Source organism: Oculina patagonica, chromosome 6, assembly GCF_052425735.1.
Source record: "Oculina patagonica isolate OP01 chromosome 6, crgOcupat, whole genome shotgun sequence".
NCBI lineage: Eukaryota > Metazoa > Cnidaria > Anthozoa > Scleractinia > Oculinidae > Oculina > Oculina patagonica.
In genome coordinates, this window is record NC_135763.1 from 28,160,356 (window position 1) to 28,182,500 (window position 22,145).

General features: G+C 39.5%; 2 protein-coding genes and 3 pseudogenes across 3 annotated transcripts; 2 read left to right on the top strand and 3 right to left on the bottom strand.

Annotated features, from left to right (window-relative positions):
• LOC144657986 (uncharacterized) overlaps nt 1-22,145 on the bottom strand; it is a 522,126-nt pseudogene that overhangs the window by 103,667 nt on the left and 396,314 nt on the right.
• LOC144657649 (uncharacterized) lies at nt 4,490-7,079 on the bottom strand. The gene has a single exon (XM_078518004.1). It carries the CDS (start codon nt 6,762-6,764, stop codon nt 4,500-4,502), a length of 2,265 nt encoding a protein of 754 aa, XP_078374130.1. The 5' UTR covers nt 6,765-7,079; the 3' UTR covers nt 4,490-4,499.
• Nucleotides 9,198-9,986, top strand: LOC144656415 (uncharacterized; annotated as a pseudogene).
• On the top strand, nt 11,060-13,197 carry LOC144656876 (uncharacterized). 2 transcript variants are annotated; one of them, XM_078517122.1, is made up of 2 exons: nt 11,060-11,141; nt 12,254-13,197. In XM_078517122.1, the coding sequence occupies exon 2, from the start codon at nt 12,258-12,260 to the stop codon at nt 12,996-12,998; it is 741 nt and encodes a 246-aa protein (XP_078373248.1). In that variant the 5' UTR covers nt 11,060-11,141; nt 12,254-12,257; the 3' UTR covers nt 12,999-13,197. The 2 variants fall into 2 exon arrangements, with proteins under 2 accessions (XP_078373248.1, XP_078373249.1); XM_078517123.1 differs by having other exon boundaries at nt 11,084-11,158.
• LOC144656774 (uncharacterized) lies at nt 18,108-20,954 on the bottom strand (annotated as a pseudogene).

A 22,145-nucleotide genomic window follows, 5' to 3' on the forward strand; every position in this document is an offset into this window, starting at 1 on the left:
TGCACTTGAAAAAGGAGGTAATATTTTTAATCAAAAATACAATACTTTTAGCAAGGTGACTTTGAAGTGGGTTTACTTGGCAAAACTGTGGAAAGAACTCGAAAACATGACATGTTCTGTTCACGACTGAGCAAGGCCCTGAAAAATCAAGGGAAAAAAAGTTAAAAGAATGCTTTAGGTAGGGTTGAGTTAGCCTGAATTTCAGACATCCCTCTGTGCTCGCCTACTTGCCAAGCAGGCGAGCACAGAGGGATGTCTGAAATTCAGGCTAGGGTTGAGTGCCAGGAACTATGAATCCCTATCTTCCTTTCATTTCAGATTTAAAATATTAACTAACCTTTAATTTTGTCAGTTTTTCAAAACTTGTCGCAAATACATTTCAGTCTGTATTATTTTTTGAATAAAAACCTGCTGCCAAAAATGAGGGCAAAAAAGGAATTTAAAAACTGAACAGAAATTAGCCACTCACAGAGATCTAAAAAAATTAAATCCACAACTGCAGTTTTCAAGAAAAAGGGGAGAACAGATAAAGGTGCAGTTGATTTTTCAAATGAGGTAAAGGGGTGCAGGTGATTATTTGAAGATGGTGATTATTTCAAATATTTTCACAAGGGGGAGGGGGGAGGGGGTTTTATTTGTGGGCATGTTATTCAAGGGACAGCTATTTGGCCGATACTGAATCCTCGATAAAACTGCAAATCAGTGAAACATCCTTTGGCACTATTTTTATATACTGAAATTTATTGACTTTCGCACATTGCCTAAAATGAATCATGAATTACGGAATTTACAGTACACTACATACTTGGCTTATGCTATATTTTTCACACAATGCTTCAAAACATATATTCCTAAACCTAGCCTACTCATGAGGACAGAGGTTTCCTTTCTACCTTGACTACTGGTTAAGATCCTGGGAAGCTGTGCTAATTAAAAAACTAAAGGATACAAGACTGAGGTGGAGTAAAAAATCACAAAACTATTTATAGGAAGCCTACTGAAGGCCAGGGTAATGTCCCCCAAATTCACTCAACTGTTTGCATCATTTTGTTTTTGCTTTTTTGTTTTTTTCTGCACATAACACAAGTTTGTATACATGTTGTCTAATCTAGCCATCTACGGCCATCATCTACTGGAATCAGAGCATCACTGTATAACCAAAATTATCATACATGTACCCTTACAATATAATGTCCATGTATGAATATTGAGCAAACATAAGTAACTATGCCTTGGTTTTAGTACTTCAAAACTAATGATGGCTAACATGACCTAACATGGCCCAAATCAGCTTGTTTCTCAAAATTATGTCACAAAAACCAACTAGGTTTTCACATTTTTCAAAATTCAAACATGGTTACTGAAATTGAACAAGTCTATTGATAAACTGTATTAATGAAGTACAATGTAATCTTTGTCCTTCAGTTGCATAATTTTGATAAAGTCATATTTAAAACGAAACAAACGATACAGACCCTGACTAATCCATGTTAGTTTTCTTTCAAACTTGTCAGCTGTGCAAGTATGTCAGGAAACATACTTGCTCTACTAAAAGCCAGATTTTACTTGCACTTTTAATTAATAGCGATAGCCTTTTGCCATGCTAAATTTGGTGGTACAATTTCTTTAAGCCAAAAGTCTCTTTTTCCAGCATATTGGTTCAGGACAACTCGGATTAATATTAATCGGATTAATATTAATCCTAATGATTATTATAATCCAGTAATAGATTATTATAATCCAGTTATAGATTATTATAATCCAGTAATAGATTATTATAATCTATTACTGAGGTTTGAGCCGTGCCTTAATCCATTAGGATTAATATTAATCTTAATAATAAATCTCAACAACTTAATCCTAGTCTAAAGCTTCCGAACTGAACCATATCTTGGCATATACAAAACGAAAAATAGTCAACAGACTTGCGCGTGAAAGATTTCAAATCTAGATTTGAATCATGTGGTGCCAACGCAACGCAACGAACAAGGGAGGTAAAAAATCCTAAACATCGAGCTAAAAATACAGAGCGCTTGATCAAAATAATGCAAGAAGCATAGCCTTAACAACACAGAGTGTCTCTCTGAAACCAACTTTCAGCTTTTTCATAGTAAAGCTGAAACAGTCTCTGGCAAAGCCAGACCAAGATAATCCGTGATAAGACAATACATCTTGCAACAATATTGATTAAAATACTGGGTCCAGCGTCAATAAAATGCAAGTAGTTTACATTTTCACGTAACATTTCATATCTTGTCCTTCAAGGGCGAACATTTTGAGAGCCTAAAGCATATCTTGCAAATATAATTGAGCCAAAACAAACTAAACTAGCACAACATGTGGCAGAGTACAGATTTAGAGGTGTCATTCAACTCTACTTGTAAACGGAAACCACGCAGCGGGACTAATGACCTCTAGAGACTTCCTTGGCTACAATCTTACGGCTCTATTCAATACATAATGCCTCCAAATAAAAACAGTACCCTCAGAAAGAAGTCAGAAGCAAATAAGGTCGAAAGACCGAACTTAACATAGAACGGCAAAGGTACAAATGTCACGAACGTAGGAGTCGTGTAGGCCCGTCACCTTTATTTACAATTGACGGATGTGATTAGTGACTTATGTTCTGTCAGTCCTGTGTTGTAAGTCTGCAGTGTGTTTGTCATGTACATATCTGTCAAATAGTCAAATAGACATATCTGTTATCCGAACATTCAAGGAATTTTATCGGGATTATAATAGAGATTAATATTAATCCGGATTATAATATTAATAATAATCTAATCCTTCCAATTTTTTGCCGTGCCTTAATCTATTACTGGATTATAATAATATATTACTGGATTATAATAATCCTATTATAATCTATTATTATTATAATCCGCGGATTAATATTAATCCAAGTTGTCCTGTTGGTTGGAAGTCTCGCCTTTCTTCTTCTTCTCTGGTCGCAGCAAAACTTTATCAAAACGTGAAACTGACTTGCAGAAATGCAACACACACTATTCAAATTTGCCAGATGTTGTTGTACATCACTGGAAATTACCAGCAGTCCCGGGGGGGGGGGGGGACTCGCACATGAAAGTGACGGGGATGCTTGTTGTCTCGCTTAGGGTTGTAAATTTCGGATTTTTGGTCTCGCTTAGGGTGTTCTAGGCAAAACGCCAATATTTTTAGCCATAATGGTCTCTTTTAGGGTTACAAACGAAGAAATATACAAATAGAAATTCTATTCTTAGTTTTTTGGTATCTTTTAGGGGTCAAGAAAAGTTTGAGCCACACCCAGATTGGTCTCTTTTAGGGGTTCTTTTCAAAATTTCTGACGAGCATCCCCGTCGGTTTCATATAGGAGTCCCCCCCCCCCCCGGGTCAGCAGTGCAGTACATAAAATTAAGCCTGCAGATATTTGGCATTTAGAAAGATATACAATGACCTAACAAATGATGTTTCTAAAATACAATTCCCTTTGTTTCCTAAAAGCATGAAATGATAGATGCATTAAGACAGTCAAAACTTAGGTTCTTCAAATGGACTTAAGAAAATTAAGAAAAGTTGCTTCTCAAAACTTACTTGTCGATCAAACAAGTTTTTGTCTTATGAAACTTGTCCAAAGGATTACATAGTCCTCTCAGATGACCTGAGGACTTCTAATATGAATCCCTACCTTAACATTTTTTTTAAAAGAACACTTTTCAGTGCTAGGGGTTTATTTCTACTCCATTACTTCCTCTTAAGATGATTCCACTGAAATAGAAGGAGTATTAAAAATTTTCTGAAACTTGGTCCAGGTTAAAATTATGTTTTGAGCATGTCACTGCGCTAGTTTTTGTGTAAAATGGATGGGCATTATAGTAAATATACGTCCCGCGAGGTATATATTAGGAACCCTAGTAATCCGAATGGGGAACTATTGTTTCTAGAAAAAAAAAAACATTTTTGCATTAAAGTATTAGTCTAGTTCAACAAAATTGACTTTGATCTTATATTAAAAACTATTTTTATTGTACAGGAATTAAGATAATGAAAGAAATTAAAGATTTTGCTTTGTGCGCACGTTAACGGCACTACCTAAAAACGTGTTTTTTACGGCATTAAAATTAAAATATCTCAATGTAGAATTTTAAACTTTTCTTTAAATCGTGATATATTGTAGACAACCGTATGACATTTAAATTAATGCATTAAAAATGAGGGTCACTGTGCTTGTTTAAAAGAAAACGACCATTTATTTCCCTATCGAGCTTAGCCTGAAGGGAATCTTGTTGTGTTCTGTGCCTGCGCGTGCTCGTGCACAGGCTAAATGATGTGAAAACTTATGCGCAGCAAGGATGCGCAATGCAATTCCGTGGAATCACCTTAAAGATCTTCAAAAGGGAGTTGATTGACTAGCACTGTCGAAGGTTTCAAAATCTTTTAGTTATGTACAGTGTAGTATATGATTAATTCCTGATCTGTAATCATAAATCTATATTTACCATTCTAGAAAGTAGAATAAAAAACTAAGCATCTACTGCAAGTTTCTGACATTCAGAAAGTTCTCTTTTGGCATCTTTGTTGTCTTTATCAACTGTTAGCAACTTTGTTAGATCTTCCACAGCCTTGGAATACTCTTTCAGCATTTTGAATGCCAAAGCTCTTCTGTACAGTGCCTTTACATTTTTTGGATCCAAAGTCAGTGCTTTATTGCAGTTAGACAAAGCATCTTGTGGTTTATTTAATTTCAGGAAGCAGAGAGCTTTATTTGTATAAGTTACTGGAATCTCTGGACACAGGTCCTGGCACTTTTCATAGCATTTAATAGCACTGTCGTACTCTTTTGCCTGTACTAAGCTTTTTCCATTTTCTTTGAGCTTGTTGAACAAAAGACATTCTACCTCTTGCCGCTCTGGAATGTTGCGCTCACTGTTTTTCCAAAAGCTAACACCTCCATCTGTCACTTCATTTATACTGGCAACATTACAAAATCGAAAGAGATCCTCCCGACAAATTCCCCTCAAGTGCTTTCTCAAGCCATCCACAACCATTCTAAATACCATTTGCTGCTGCGGTTCATGAATCGCAAAAATTGAACAATCAACAGATGGAAATTGTTCATAAATGTATCGACACTTGTCAAAAATAAAAACATCAGAAAACATCTGTCTCTTCTTTGCAGTGTAACTGAACCGTAGTAGCTTATTTATGACTGGAAATGATGGGTAGGCCATTTGGCCATAAAGAAGACTACCAACCAAACGGGTTGTACTCGATGTCTCCACTTCATCACAAAAACTGGGAAATTTGCCATCAAAAGCTTTAAAAAGGGGCCCAAGACATTTCTTCCTGAACTCTTCAGTGGTAAATTGGAAGATAAAATTTTCAGAACATGTTAAAAGATGAGTCAAAAGTAGTGATGATAATTCCTGATCTTTTAATTCAGATGATGGTGACTTCCAGTCTGGGAAAAGTTCTCTTACCCAGGCTTTACAAAGAATGTTTGATGGTGACTGTGAATTCATAGTGGAGCCCATTATTCGCAAATATGACTTTCTGGCTGTGTCTTTGCATTTATATTCCTGGCTTTTCAGTATTTTGTTAAATTGTTCTTCAGGAGATTTGCTGTCTGCAGGACATTCGTTGGTTGAATTTGATTCGCTAGCTTTGCTAGCTGTACTTAATTTGCTGGCTGCCTTTGATTTGTTGCCTGTACTTGGTCCACTGGCTGCAGAAGATTTACTGGCTTCATAAGTGGTTCTGGCTCTGGCAGATTTACATGCTTTCGCTTCACATTGTTCAGGAATTGAAGCATTTGGTTTTACCCAGGTGTTTACTTTGTTGAGGAAGGCATCTTTGCGTACAAACATTTGTTCCCACAGTGGGCATGACTTTCCTGACCTTGTTGAAGAGAGCATTCTCTGTGCAGGGATATACAAATAGGCTGAATCTATGACTTGGTAAGTAATGTAATCACTGTAAATTTCTTCATCAGTCCTCTCACAAAGACGTTCAGCATTATTTTCAGGACAGTTGTCATCAAGTAAGGTGTTCGCTAGTCTGTACTTCAAATATTCTTCTGATAAACCCCTTACTAATTTTCTTTCGGAATCTTCATCCCTAGTTGATGCATTCTGTACTTGTGCAGTCTGCTTGGGTGGAAATGAAAAATTCGTGATTAAGGCGCCAGGAGATTTGAGCTTATTGTACAGGAAGACGTACCCGATGAATTTTAATGTGTTCTGTTTGGCTGATGGGAGGGTACCACATGCATCATAGTAAATGATGTCAAACTGCCCTTCGAAATCTTTTAAAAAGGTAAGGATATCACCTTTGAAGAGCCTAACATTTCTCAAGTGCGAGCGATTAATGGATTCCCACGCTGTCTTTAATGTGGCAGAATCTTTCTCGACTGCCCAGACGTTCTGGGTGAGGACGCCGTTTTCAATGAGAACTTCAAGATCATTTATGGGGTTGTCCCCTGCGAGATAACACACACGCAGATCTGAAGGTTTTCTGGTTTGTATCTGACTTTCACGAAAAATTTCCCATTGTTTAATTTCCTTCTCTATTTCTTGTCTTTGTAGTGAGGAGAAGTACTTCTGCACCTCTCCAGTTTCGTGAAGCTGTCTCCAAACCCGTTGAACATGATCTCGCTGCACACAAGCAGATGTGTCCCTTTCTGTTGTCAAACATCTTACAGCGTGTTCAATCAGCCTCGATCGGCATTCTTTCTTCACGTCTTGGTCATACAACGACTGTGAAGCAGACGACTTCGAACCAGACGCCATGTAATTTACTGCCTCTTCCCCATCATCCCCAGCCGACACCAACAAATGTGAACAAATATAAACACAAGGAATCTAAACCATTTTGCAGCGATCGGTTGAATTTTAAGCAATCCTGAGACTTGACAGACGTTAAATGCCTGTCATCAAATATTGGACTTGCCACAAGTCGACTAAAGCAAACTTTGAGAAATTCTAATCACAGGCGTCCCAAGCTCACATTTTGAGAAAGGGACGAAATTATTCCCTTCGACGAAGAAGAACGCAGTCCGAAAGAATGCTGGAAGCGGATCTTAGACACGCCGCCCTCGCAGGTCGCCCCGCCACCCGCAGCCGAAACCTCGGAGGCCCTCGGAGCAGATGAGAGAGCGCCTGGGACTTGGGACCATTCCTCTGGGACGAGAATGGCCTGGGACCAAAATTGGTTTCTCCATCCTCCATCCTGGGGTCAATCCTGGGGAGCCCGGGAGCCCCGAGTCTTGTTTGAATCCCTTCTCCCTGTATCCTAGACTTGCTTACAAGTCAGGCTCACAGAGCGCGAAGCGTGAGAGCTTGAGCGAGGAGCGCACCGGGGGTCTACTACCACCAAACCGGAAACGAGAAGCGAACGACTTTTAGAAAGTCTACCCGTACCCTTTTCTTTGTATCTCTGCTACGCCGGCTATTAAGAGAAACGAAAAGGGTTATGGGGATGCATCCTCGGAGACCCAGGGGCAGTTAGTGGGGGCGGGGGAAAGTCTATACGGGCGAAAAAAAATCGGCGAAGTCCCCACTAACTGCCCCTGGGTATCCGAGAATGATGGGGATGAGAAGGTGGACGGAAGGTTTTTGATGACTTAAATACCATGCGACTAGGGCTAAAGAGGTCATACTCGTCAAGCAAACTGGCTTAAAAACCGTGAAAGTTCCTTAAATATCGATTTAAAAAGAACTTAACGTAACACAACAAGCCAGTAGAGCGTTACGTGATGGGCTCCTGGTTACGTCTAGTCTTGAACAAAACGTGTGTACTGTGGAACTTCAAAGGCACTGAAATCGAAAGAAAGTAGTATTTTAAGGTGAGTTCATAGATTTTAAAAGACGTAACGTTTCCAACGCAACCGACAAATTTTTTATGCGTAGAGCGAGACAAGTTCTAGGTCGTTCTAGACTGTGTGTATTGCTACTGGAAAGTCTGGAAAACCAAGCGTGAAAAATTACTAAATATAAGAGCCAAACTTTGAAAGTGCCCATGAAATTAAATTTTCAACTACCTCTTAACCAAGGTGAAAGTGGAATTCAATCTTATCATCGATAGGCTGATACTGAAATGTCCACTATTTCAACTCGAAGCGTTGACTTGTATCACGCGACAAAAAATTATGCAAAACTGATGTGAGGCCTCTAGCCTCAAGAGATTTGCATATATATTAGGAAAGCCATCAACAAAGCTGAACAGGCCACTTTTTCGAGACTTATAATTTTGCTGACACCAATAATACCGGCCTGATACACATGCAACCCTAGCCTGCGTCGCAGACGTAATCTAACCCCAACTAGTAACAAGGGTTGATGTTCGTCTGCGGCGCAGGCTAATGCAACCCCCCTCCCCGACACCCGCCGCCCCCCACCATCCGCATAGTCACGCAACTGTTCCTGCGTGACAGTTCACTACACAGTTTGTAAGTTTTGTTGGAGGGCAAAGGAAAGAGAATGACTTTATTAGGGAATTACGGTATTAAAGGTTTTCGAGTACCGAAATGTTTATCGATTCACATAGCGAGAGTACGTAGTGAGCGGGAATACTTATAAGACCTTGAGAGAAACATTTGGCACGGCCCCCAATGGCGTCACCGCTTCAAGCTAAGTGGAGTGCCACGTTAAATAAAGTTCTATATCATTCTATTCTATTGTAAAGATAATGACGGTAGTTGGATCAATCAGGCGAGAAGAATCAGAAGAATGAACTTTGGGTGCTCACTCCCGAGGGAAAAAGATGTGTGCTACAAATTAAACAGGGTCGGCGAGGGTGTTCATGTTTAGGTATACGGTATACAGGGGGATTTTAAATTATGAAGAAAGTATTTCAACGCTAAAATTGGTCATTTTATGGGTATAAAGTGTACTCTGTTTTTCCAAATTTTTATATTTTGCATGATTTTGAGGGAAACAATTTGGGTATACTGGGTATATGTTTTCAGGTATATTGGTATACCACTTACCCCCCTGGCCTTCCCTGTACAAAGATCCGTGAAGTGTCTCTGGTTGGCTGTTAATGACGTGTAAAAGTGCAAAATTGAGCAAAAAACAATCAGAGACACCTAATATGAATCTCTGTAGACCTACGTCATCAGTTTGGTATATTTCTGGTCAAATATTAAATGCCTTCCGCTGGAGAATTAATCGGTCTTTGATTTGTGTCGTAACTTTCTTTTATCTTTTCCTTTTTACAGCACCATGTCTTGTAAGGAACTGTTTGGAGTCACGCATGATGGTAAATTTTACAAGGGAATTCCTCCCCTAAATGCCTCTGAGAGCTGGTTGGATAAAGCCGAAGAAATAGGCTTTACAGGTTGGGCCGACTTCCGCCGTCTTTTCTTTCACCCAGACGGTACCTTTTTTTGGCGTTGTGAATGACAAGTTTTACAAAGCACCACCCCCTGAGGGCCGTATGGCTGAGTCTTGGATCGCTCAAGCCACACTTATAGGAAATAAGCGATGGTATTCTTATCAGCATCTGTTTTTTGATCCGGATGGAGTGCTGTATGGTGTTACAGAAGACAAGCTTTACAAGGGGAACCCTCCGTCCAACAACGAAGACCACTGGCTTCGGTCCGCCACACTGATCGGAGCTGCAGGGTGGTCCGATATCAAATTCCTCTTCTTCGATCCAAATGGAATTTTATATGCCGTCGAGAACGGCAATTTTCGTAAACGGAATCCGCCCACAGATAGAAATGACAGCTCGATGGGGTCTTCCACGCTCATTTCTCTAGCACGCATCGGCCAGCGATGGGATGATTACGACCATCTTTTCTTTATGGCAAGTGGTGATTTATATGGCGTTTTTCTTGACCGGTTTTACAAGGAGGCGCCCACAAGTGACTGGCTAGCTAACTCTTTAACTATGATTGGCCATAGTGGCTGGTCTATGTTTAAATTTTTGATGTCACCCTTGGGCAACAAATGAGAAGTCGTCATGGTGACAGTGGTCATGGCAACAGTGCTGTCTCAGATGAAGATGTAAAAAAAGTCAGTATAATTACTACTGTTACAAGCCTGTTTCACACTTGTCAGATAAAACAAGCAAAGGCATTAGCATAGGCACAAGAAAACGCCAGTGTACACCGAGGTGAAATACGCACAAGCACAAGCTCACGTTTCTTGCTGCATGCAAAAACCTAAAACGGACTCTCTTAATTTAGTTTGCAATAAAGCACTGTAATAACTTCAATTAGCGAAAATTGTAACAGGCGGAGTCAGTTCCAAATAGCCACTAGTTTGAACGTTTCGCAAACAAACTTTTCCAAGCACCCTCTTGTGTTTATATCAAGTGATAAAAGTACAAAGCGGCCTTTTTTCAATTTTGTAATGCCAGGAGTCATTTTGGCGAAGAAAAAGCAATAAAAACAAAATAATACTCGATTATTCTAGAAGTGCTACTTTTAGTAAAACTGTAAAAATCAGGCTCGCTTTTTATAAACCAAATACCAAAAGGCTTGTTTAGAGGTGACCTACTCGTGCAACATAATACTTAGTCATGAATATAACATTTTTTAACGAAAACATTGCAAAATTTTAGACGTTTATATAATACCAGGACAATAGCAAAAAAGCATTATATTAGTGCCAAGCTATCCAGCTCCCGGGGGTGCGGGGGTGCGGTAAAGTTGCGGGTTATTAGAAAATAAGATAAGGTAAGAAAGTTGACCGGCTAATTCCGGTCGAAATTGTTTTTTTTTTTGCCCTTGAAGACATCTAACCTTCTTTGCGTGTTCGTCATTTAGCCCGAATTTAGGTGATCAAAAAAAGCCTTTGTCAGGACGTTGAGTTGCTCTAATCAGGAGCCCATCGATGATGGGCTCCTGCTCTAATTTCATAGAAAGTTGCCCTGCTACTCTGTCCATAAAGTTTTTTTTAGTACCCTGATACATCGGGAAACCTTATTGCCAACTTTCTACCGAATGAGTGTCACAGTACAGTCCGCAAAATTATACACCACCCACCCTCCTTGGCAAGCTCTTTGAAACGCCTTCTTACCCCTCCTCCCATATTTTCACTAAAAACTGCCCACCCGACCCATAAAAACGGTGAACAAATAGAGCGTTACAACACAAAGACGGCCTGCCATCTTGAAACATAACGTTGAGCTGTGGAAGTTTAAAAGCACTGAAATCAATTGTAAGTAGTATTTTCAGGTGAGCTCATATATTTTAAAACGTCACACTTCGAATGCAACTGACAAAGTTTGTTTGTGTAAAAGAGAAACAAGTTTTAGACCTAGGGTATGTGTGTATTGCAACTGAATAACCAAGTGTGAAATATTACTCAATCAAAACTTTAAAAATGCCCATGAAATGAAATTTTCAACCACCTTGTTACTTTATATTACGAAATGATAGTGGAATTCAGGCTTTATTATCGGCAGTCTGTTAATAATGAAAGCGCTTAACTCGAAGCGTGAAGTTTAGCACGCACGACATATCACGCAAGCAAAATATGCAAAACTATTATATAGGGCTTGTGATCTCAAGCGATTTGCACACAAGATCAAATGAAAGAATGAATCTTTTCTTCTGCCTAGATAGGGAAGCCATAATCAGTACTGACTAGGGCACCTTGAAATTAGCGTTTTTCCCTTTATATAATTTTGCTGTCACCAATATGATCCAAATGTATAGATCATTATTTTTCGCTCCACGGTCACGCAACTGTTCCTGCGTGACAGTTCATTTCTTTGACCGTAAGGGTACAACTTTGCTATTGAAGGGCGAAGGAAAAAAAAATGGCTCTATTCGGGAATTAAATTACGGTATAATAACTACTTAAAATGTTTTAAAGTATCAAAGCCGTGGCGGTTTATCAAAGCCCATAGCAAATGTATACGATGAACAGAAATACACTTTAGACCATGAGCGGCGCGAAACATTTGGACACATTCTCGTTCCCAGAGTCCGGGTCCCCCTAGACCAGCGGTTATGACGCAACATGGCCAGGAAGCTGACAATCTTAGACAATGCAACTGACGTTGACCACTGACGTTACCTATGTAGGAGGCGCGAAGCGCGTTGCACTCCTGATACAACGGGTTCGTGTTTGAGCCCTGGCCGAGCTTAGGTTAGTGTGTTGTGTTCTTGGGCAAAACACTCTTATAGTGTTCTCTCCATCCAGGTGTATAAATGGGTACCGGCGAATTTTCTGATCAAATATTAACTTGTGCAAGAAAATTAAATTAATCGGTTTTCAACTTGTGTCCTTCAACTTGTTGTTTCCTTTTCTTTTCTTTTCTTCAGCGCCATGGCTCCGGTCACCACGCCCTGTAACGATCTGTTTGGAGTTACCCACGGTGGTGAATTCTACAAGGGAGCTCCTCCTGAAAGTGCCTCTGTTAGCTGGTTGACTTCAGCCGTACAAATAGGGACAACGGGTTGGGCCGACTTCCGCCATCTTTTCATCCACCCAGACGGCACCTTGTATGGCGTTGTAAATGACAAGTTCTACAAAGCACCACCCCCTAAGGGCTCTTCGGCTGAGACGTGGATCGCTCAAGCCACGCTTATCGGAGACGGGGGATGGAATTCCTTCAAGTTTCTGTTCTTTGATCCGGATGGAACGCTGTATGGTGTTACAGAAGACAAGCTTTACAAGCGGGACCCTCCGTCTGGCGACGAAGACCACTGGCTTGGGTCAGCCACGCTGATCGGAGCGGCAGGGTGGTCCGATTTCAAATTCCTCTTCTTCGATCCAATGGGAAAGCTATATGGTGTCGAAAACGGTAAGTGTCATAAGCGAAGTCCACCCACAGATAGAAATGACGCCTGGTTAGGGTCTTCCACGCCCATGGATGAAGAGCGATGGAGTGATTTCCGCCATCTTCTCTTCACGGGTAATGGGGATTTATATGGTATTCATGGTGACAGTCTCTTCAAGAAGTCGCCTCCAATTGGACTTGGCTGGCTGGCTTACTCTTCAAATATGATTGGCCATAGTGGCTGGTCTATGTTTAAATTCTTGATGTCACCCATAGTCCACAAGTGAGAAGTCGCCATAGCGACAGTGGCCATGGCAACAGTGCTGTCATACTGTAGTTTCTTTCTCTGCCGTAGTTTTTTTTATGGCACGGCATGCAATAAATATGGAGGGGGTGGGGAGTTTGCGGTCGTGCCGTGCCGGAACAATTTTGTATGAATACAACATCTGTTTTTAAAGCATTGCAAATGAGGAATAAAACTTTGTTAACCTGCTTGCCTGTGTCTCAATTTATTAAACGTAAATGTTGGTCTACAAAACAGTCTAAACATTTGAAGAAAGCTCTCTCCTCCAAAAAATTATAAACATCGATCAGTTCGTGGCTTGCAAATCGTTTTCCTGGCCGACACCTGGAAAATCCCTGATTGCCTAAAATCTTGCGTCTGACAAATCTACATTGTGTTAACCTCAAATTTAACGGATCCAGTTTAGTGGAGATAGGCATTTCAAAGTTGAGTGTCGTAAAAGCAAAACCAAAACAATCACAATAAAACAAACAACACATGACTGAACCGATGAAAAAACACAGCAAATACGGGTGGCCGGGGTTAAGCGCGGGAAAACAAGCTTGACCAAGAAGTCGCGATTAACACGATTGGCCGGTATCGAATCCGATATGGTTATGTCAGTGGATAGCTCGAGCTTTTTAAACCAATCACAGCCGAAAAGACGTAACGCAAACCATCGCAATTACTGTTTTGTCACTCAATCGAAATCTGGTAATGTGCTTGAATGCGTGCACTGGCGATTAAGCTAATTTTTCCATAAATGACCCTGTCAAACAGCCCGGCCTGGTCGCCCTCCCTCCCTCCTCTTCTTCCACCCTCCCTAGTGCCCTTTGATGAAAATGCTCTTTCTCGAAGACTTGAGAAATATATATATCTAACAAAGACTTATATAATAGAAAAGACAGAAGCGAAGAATCCGAATTGAAAACGTTGTTTCTGGGCAAAAGTTTACAAATTGGCATCCATGTCCAGCTTCTACCCTTTGAGCGAACAATAGAACAAACAACATGAACAATGCCCCTAGCCCACAAATACCTTATTAATCGGGCGTGGCCGATTTATAGTTTACCCTTTGGTCGTCCTAGAGCATAGTCTCCTGGCGCGGCCAAAAAGACGGGGATAGCTTGGGGTTGCTACAAAACCGCTACGGGTGACGCATACCGCAATGGTTTTCATTTTAGTTTTGACAGGAAATCGTTGCAGGCACACTTGGTCGACTTTTGGGTTAATGTGTAATCAGGTTGTGTTTTTTTGCTTCGGCGGAAGGACAGAGAAAAAAGCTTACGGGGCAAAGTACAGTATGGGGCCCAGTTCTCGGCCACTTTTGACGTAAACTTGAATTTCTTACCTCAGAAGAGCCGCAGGAACTTGAAATTTCTCCCAGAGCTAGCTACATTATTCAGCTTTTTGGTGTAAAGCTATCGACCGGTCAAAAATTAATTTGCCCGAGCAATAATAAAAATAAAAGCTCCATTTGTGGGCCCAGTTCTCGGCCACCTTGGCCCAGTTCTCGGCCACTAAAAAGCTTGTGCGTAATTATCTGTAAAAAAAATGTTCAATTAATTTTCACAGTCATAAAATCACTCTGTAAACCTATTTATGTTATATCGATCCCAAATTATTTTTATGAGGCTTTGTTTTACTTTAGAAAAGAAGGATTTTAACGCGCCTAGTTGCCTATGTGCAGGTTCTAGCAACGCATTGTGTGACCCGTGCATTTAGATGGTTTATTTTGCAGTGAAAAGGTCTTGAAAGATTTAGGTGTTGTAGAAATAATAGACAAGACAAGAGTCAGCTCAAAACTTAGAGATAAGATTGAACTTTATTTTTAAAACATTTATTTCTTTCATTCTGGCAGCAGCAGATGAAATTATATTAAAAACCAAGCGCTAAGCTGTGATAGCGAGCAGGGTGGCCGAGAACTGGAAAATACGCAAACGTCGCAAGAAAAACTTTCGAAGTAAATTAAGACCAAAAAATACAACGGTTAAACGAAAAGTTAACTAAAGCAGAAAGCTGAATTATTCTACGTTTCACATGCCAAAAATTAGCTCGTATGGCGGGGGCTTTTGGATAAAATACGAATTTAACTACATCCATGAATTTTAAGGAGCCGTAAACAAACAAATTTTTCGGGAATGCAAATTCACCTACCTCCGCGTAAACTCGACGTGTGAGCTTTCTATATCGAATTGAACGATCAAACTCAAGATACTTAAAGCACATGAATCAGTCTATTGTTTGAAGGAAATACCTTTTTCTTTTAATTCAACTGGAGTGTAAAAAAACGCGTTAAACACAAAGTGGCCGAGAACTGGACCCGGCCGAGAACTGGGCCCCATACTGTACTGATATTCACCATTGTGAAATTGCACTTACTTTGACAAGTTAAAGTTATTTTTGTAAATGAAAAAGGTAACGTCATTGATGTCACGCAGTGTTTTTTTTAGCAAACTAGATGGTTTGCTGGTTTCTGACTATGAATGGGGGTGTGATCTTGCGGTATATTTTTTGAGCCTGACTCCGCCGTAAAACTTTTTTTTATTTAGCAAGAACTGTGTCGATTTTCATTTCTGAACAATTGGTCGTCAAGTCGTTTGTCACAAAGAGTAGAATATTTGTACAGCATGTTTTGGAATTATTTTAGATTTGGTTAGTAAGACGCTTCTGAAGACCTGAGCAAAACATTGGGAATGTACAGTATTAATAGGAACTTGAATGGAATTTTTCACAAGTTGGATAAAGGTATCAACTGAAAAAAAATGGACTTCAAAATGAGAACTTGGATTTTGTTGTAATTAAATTTTATCGCGGATTGGATGCATAATATCACGGCTTTGATTGTCTTCAAATAATTAGAAAGGTTACTTTCTTCCTTTTGATCTTATTGTTATTTTCATGTATTGATTATTCGAAAGTGGTTTTCGTTGATACGAAAAAAAAACGGGTTTTCACTGAATTGCTTGAAGTATTTTTAGACGTGATAATATTGGCTTAATCAAATTACATTGTGCACGAAATATTTGTTATTCTTTTGTCTTGAAACTTTGAGGAAATTGAAATTTTTGTTTGACAGTAGTGTATGAAAGGCATTTTATAGAACTGAATAAAAAATAAGAAACATTGATAAAGGTTATTTCAAAGATTTATTTTGCCTGATTTTGAAGGGTTTCAGGAGTTTTAAAGAGTGCTGGTAAACGGCTGTATGTTGTTTGTGATTACGGATCTTATTTAGTTTCGAACGCTCTAATTTTTGAAAGGTTAAAACAGGTTAAAACCGGGCGGTTTCATGAGTTTTTTGGGTAGAAAGGTACGGTGGTGGTCAAAAAAAAATGTTTAGAAAGGAATGACTGTAGTAGCACGTAAGTCGGAGGTTTGCGTGAGTCACGGGGTATAGTATGCGTGAGCTGGATTTCCGGCGTCATAACGGCATGTTTTGTTAATCGGGCGTGGCCGATTTATAGTTTACCCTTTGGTCGTCCTAGACGATAGTCTCCTGTCGGCTAAAAATTACGGGGATAGCCTGGACCAATCGGTTTCGTTTCAGTTTTGACAGTAAATCGTTGTAGGAATACTGGGTCGACTTTTGGGCTAATCTGCAATCTGGTTCTCTTCTTTGCTTCGGCGGGAGGACAGAGGAAAAAGCTTAAGGGGTAAAGTACTAATAATCACCATTGTGAAACTGTAGTTGCTTTGACAAGTTGAAGCTATTTTTGTAAATAAAAGGGGTAACGTCATTGATGTCACGCAATGTTTTTGTGGGAAACTTTTGAAACTAGACGCTTTGCAGGTTTCTACAAATAGCAGTGTGATCTGGCGGTACATTTTTTTGAGGCGGACTCCACTTTAAAACTATTTTTTATATATTTAGCAAGAAGTATGTCGATTTTCATTTCCGCACAGTTGGGCGTCAAAGTCGCCTGTCACAAAGATTAGAATGTTTGCACAACTTGGTTTGGATATATTTTAGATTTGACTAGTGACGTTAGTAAGACACTTCTCAAGACATCAGCAAAACATTGGCAGTGTACAGTATTGGTGTGAACTTGAATGAATTTTTTACGAGATCAGTAAAGCTATCGAATAAAAAGATGACTTGAAAATGAAAACTTCCGGAAGTGACATCTGTGTTTAAAATAGGAATTTTTGTACAACTTAAAGTTCCGAAAAAAAGACCACATGTTTGGTAAAAATCACAGACAAACATGATCAGGAAAACAAAACAGGCCAATTGGTTTTATTCACGAAAATACAACTTTCTTGAGAATGAGTTTGTAAACAAGACAATGAAATCGAATTACATTTCACACGAAATTTGCATACATTTGAACTTGAAGTATCTCTGCCGAGACATAATAGCGTCAGACCTTACATTAACATAATTATTGTATTCTGATCTGATTGTTTTTTTTTATGCATAACTATTTGAAAGTGGTTCTCATCGATGAAAACAAAACGGTTTTTCATTCACTGCTTGAAGTATTTATAGACGTGAAAACATTCGCTTAATCAAATTACATTCTGTACGAAATATTTTGTATCCATTTGTCCCGAAACTTTGAGGAAATTGAAATCTTTGTGGACAGTACTGCATAAAAGCAGTTTATAGAATTGAATAAAAAGATAAGAACCATATTGATAAAGGAAATTTTAAAACTTTATTTTGGTTCATTTTGACGAAATTCAGGATTTTCAAAGACTGCCAGTAAACGGCTGTATGGTAGCGGGCAGAAGTCGGTTCGTTCTGAATTTTTCAATACGGTATACAAGTTACAGGTCAATAAACAGACCCTCTGTACAGTAAAAAACGTTTTGGGAACAAACCATTGTGAACTCATTTTCTATGTTGATCAGTAAAAATCCTTAGTACGACATGGGGCTTGTTATCAAGTTTGTTAGTACGTTAATACTGCAAGGTGTATAACCTCAGAGAATTATTATCAGTGTGTTTTGTTTTATTAGCGGTTTATACTCCAAGGTCTTGGAATGGGAGATCAAAATTAAGGCAAATTTCTGATATTATCTGATTGCTTGGCACAGATTAGTACGATACTTAATTGGTTAGGAAATTTAAACAAACATTAAATTGAATGAGAGTAGAAAGGGGAGGGACAGGTGGGGGTGAAAGGCTAAGGAGATGGAAAGGGAGGGAGAATTAAAATCCATGCTTGGTTATATCACGCAACCTTTGACTTCTGTTGTTTTCTCACAAGAACAAAAATTAAGATGGGGTTCTACCTGAATTTGAATGGAACTTTAAGAGATTTAAAGAAGGGATTGAATAAAAAGAATGGAAACACCTTCAAACAGTTGACCCCCTCGCAAGAGCACTCCGGGTTGTCAGGAGACTGTTTGGTGTCCGTCCACCAATTTTTAACTTCAAATTCAAATTTTAAAATCACATTAAATCTTCAATATTTCTTATTTGTCTACATTTTACTAATCCTTTGAGAAAAACTATAGCCTCCCAGACATCCCCCAAAATCGTTCAAAAATTAACAAAATACTGCAAAACATATATATATGGGATAAGTAAAGCTTTTTTTGGATTCCTTGAAACGCGGCTGAAATGGTTTTCAGTGTTTTCCAGCCCTTATACTTTGGGTCAGTACTACTATTCTTCACCAGTTTCTATTACAGTAATGGTATGAAACAAATACCTAATCATTGGTCAATAAGTTGTGATCATTTTCTTGACAATAGTACCTGATTAGGAGTTGTATACTGTTCCATTAAAGTGTAAGGACTGGAAAATACTGAAATGCGTCAGCCACCTAAAACGTTGGAAAACTTGGTCTTCAGGTAAAACCCCGCCTTTATTAAAAGGCTGTCAAAATGACGTTGCCACGGTGATTTCAAGTTACTGGCACAATAACTAATCCTACCAAATTATTGCGAGATTAATTTTCGATAAACGCGCAAAGTTTGGCAGCGTTTGGTTGAATCTTGAAAAAGTTATAAGCGTCAAAAGTCAGCGAGGGCCTCAAAAGCCCCCCCCCCCCCGGCCTGAATAGGTTTAAGTGACTGTTTTTGCAGTGATTTTTACTGTACTGTACCCTGCCTTTCAAGTCAAAACAGATAGCTAATTATTAAGCGCCCGATTTTAAGCTTCTCAAGCTTCTCAAGCTTCTTGTTGTTACTTATTTTCGCGGGAACTTAATTTCGCGAAAATGGAACGGGAATATTTCGCGGGACTTAATTTTCGCGATTTGGCCAAAAATACGTAATTAACATAAAAAATACAATAGGAAACGTTTGAAATAAATTTTCGCGGGTCTTTAATTTCGCGATTTTTTGACAATCGCGAAAATCGCGAAAATTAAGTCCCGCGAAAATAAGTAACAATAAGGTAGCAACTGTTACACTAGACGACCAGTAGAATTACAAGCTTACAAGAGCCGCTACACTTCTGCTATATCATAGAAAATTAACTTTGACAGTTCCTTTGAAGATCGGCCCAGAAAGCCAACTTAGCTCTGAGCTGTAAATTGTGAGTTGGCGGGGTATTTATAGTATGCTTTTAAATGTCTAAAAAAGTGGCAGTGTTCCAGTAGCGTATTACAAAACATGCACTGAACTATTTTGGATTTGCAAACCGAACAGCAAGGTTTATCTCGTAAGATCTCGAGTCATATTTATAAACTCCTATATGGTCATTTTCGGTAATCTTCGTCAAAATTTCGAGCCATATGTTGGTTGATCTTCGCAAAGCCTCAACTTCGTTAATCTTCGCAAAGGCTCGGGTTATGTTCGTGAGCCCTCGTAACTCCAAGGTTACGGCTAGTATTTAATCAGTTGAATGTTCCTTTCATAGACACTCTTGCCCTTTTTGATGTGAACCCGCAAAAACATGTCATTGAAAAAATCCCCTTTCCGGATCCATTCGTCTATTTTTCCTCTCTGTTTCCAGCCCACGTTCAGAACAGCCGAAATGCTGTAAAACGCGTGCGCAAGTTCAGGTCTCTTGCAAGTGATCGTGTAAAAAAGAGGCCTTCCTCGGCGATACTGCGACAAATCCACGAATGTTTTAGCGAGTAGAATTGAAGCTGCATCCATGCGGGAAACATCTTCAAACTCTACAGTCAAACGCGAATTTCGTGGGAGTCGTTTAGGTGCCTTACCTTGGAAGACAATTTTCCCGCTTATGTTGACGTAGTTGTTCAGGCTGCGAGGGGTTTAGCTGTAGTTCGCTGTTTCAAAGTGTAAGCTGGTGTAGTTGCACGGCGCGCAGTTGTAAACTTTCCGTGTGAACGTGATTTGGTTTCAGTTTTGTTTACGTTGCTGCTTACAGAGTTCGTGCTTGCGCTTGTTGACGGTGTGCTGGAACGGATAATCGGTGTTCTGGAACGGATGATCGGCGTATCGCGGTCAATCTTAATGACCGTTGTCGTCTTCTCGGTGTTAACTGCTTGTTTTTGAGTCGGCTTTTCGCTTTTACGAATCTCAAGAGCCGAGGTTTTGACTGAGAAGCTTCTTTGAGTAGCAGCTGCAATAGACGTTGCCACAGTAGCCCCGAGCTGTCCGTGGGCCGCGGGGTCTTCAGGCTGTTCGCATCCCATCACGCACGCGAAATGATATTTCGCGTTGAGTGAAAGGAAAACAAACATTCCGATCGCAACAGCTAAGAGGATTGATAACAACACGATTAACCAGCATAGCAATCGATTTTTGCGGACCTTGAAGCCAACTTTGTAGTTGTTCTTACTGAATTCTTGCATCATGGTTCTGTCGACTTGAGCGCCTGTTTCAACTGATCTCTTCTACTTCAGACTAACTTTGCCAGACGCATTTTTTGGCTGCAATAGAGCGGTGTCTGAGACATCTCCGCATCAATAAATACAGGAAAACTTTTTAGCCAATAAGTGATGGTTTCTTAAGAGAAAAACGTGACCCTGTCACTTTGAACATCCTTGCTGACAAGCCTTTAAGTTTCAATGCCTACTGAACCCCGCCGAAAGACGAAAGATAAATATTGAAGGGTCAGCTATTTTAAGACGATTAGCGATTTCGAGAAAACATTTAATTTGGCAGAGAAACTTCTTTGATACCCAGCTGTTTTTAGAAGCATGCCGATTAAAGGCAGGGATCGCGTTTAACATTTTCCGGAAAACCAAGCCCTGCGAGGATATCGCTGGCATGTCTCGAGATAACCTTTGAAGAATTCACTGTTTGTAATTCTTCGATATCTTCGTAAACAAAGCGAAAAATCATCTTTCGTGTCAGGCAAAGAGCCAACTACCTCCACAGTGGAGTTAATTTCCACGTAATTACTTCAATCAATTAATTGATTGATTAAATTAATTGCACCTTAAGCCCTGGTATCGACACAGTTTCCTCTTACGGATTTATCTCGATACATTTATGTTGTATCCATTTATTCTTGGAATGGAGAAAAGTCACGTAAAATGCATAAACCTTCAAACAGCCCGGAGAGTAATAAAAAAAATTTACCTCCCAAAATATACTTGAATAGGCCGGGATCAAGAGAATATGTGTCTACTCGGAATAAATTTACTCTTCTGTGGGTCTGTTCGAGATATTTTGAAAGGTTCTTTTAAATACCCAAATGACAGTTTTCCCTACCCTTTTGAATACCCCAACTCGTGATATTCCTACCCTTTTATAAACCTACAGCCTGAAAGATACCCCTTTCGAGCGAAGCCTCCGGTGGGAATATCACAAACTGGGTGGCAAGATCAGATTATTCCCACCTATGAACTACTGGCGGAATGAATATTTTATAACATTTTACTCCGAAGCAAACCTCACTTTTTGGCCTATTAAACAAGACTGAAGCTATTATTGCTTAGCACACTTTTTTAGGTGGCAAGGATTTTATGCTGTGAAACTCTAGTGTGCGATCATTCAGATAAATGCTGTCAGTTGACTGAGTTGAGCAGAACATTCTTGCAGTACTGTTTATATGCTGTGCAAGGTGGCTCCAAACTTTTGATATTTTGATAAAATCCTTGCGTATGATAATTTATATGAAAGCTGTCGAGCAGTACTTTCATGTGGTACTGTTTATTAAATTTTAGGTCTGTGAGCGAAATTCTAATCTGTGATAATTCAGATGAAAGCTACTGAGCAGTTCGATTCTTTCAAGTGACACTGTCTATCATATTCTCTATACAAGGTTAGTTCGCCA

Coding starts and splice junctions, on each gene's coding strand:
- LOC144657649 (XM_078518004.1), bottom strand. CDS start 6,764: ATGGCGTCTGGTTCGAAGTCGTCTGCTTCACAGTCGTTGTATGACCAA.
- LOC144656876 (XM_078517122.1), top strand. CDS start 12,258: ATGGCTCCGGTCACCACGCCCTGTAACGATCTGTTTGGAGTTACCCAC.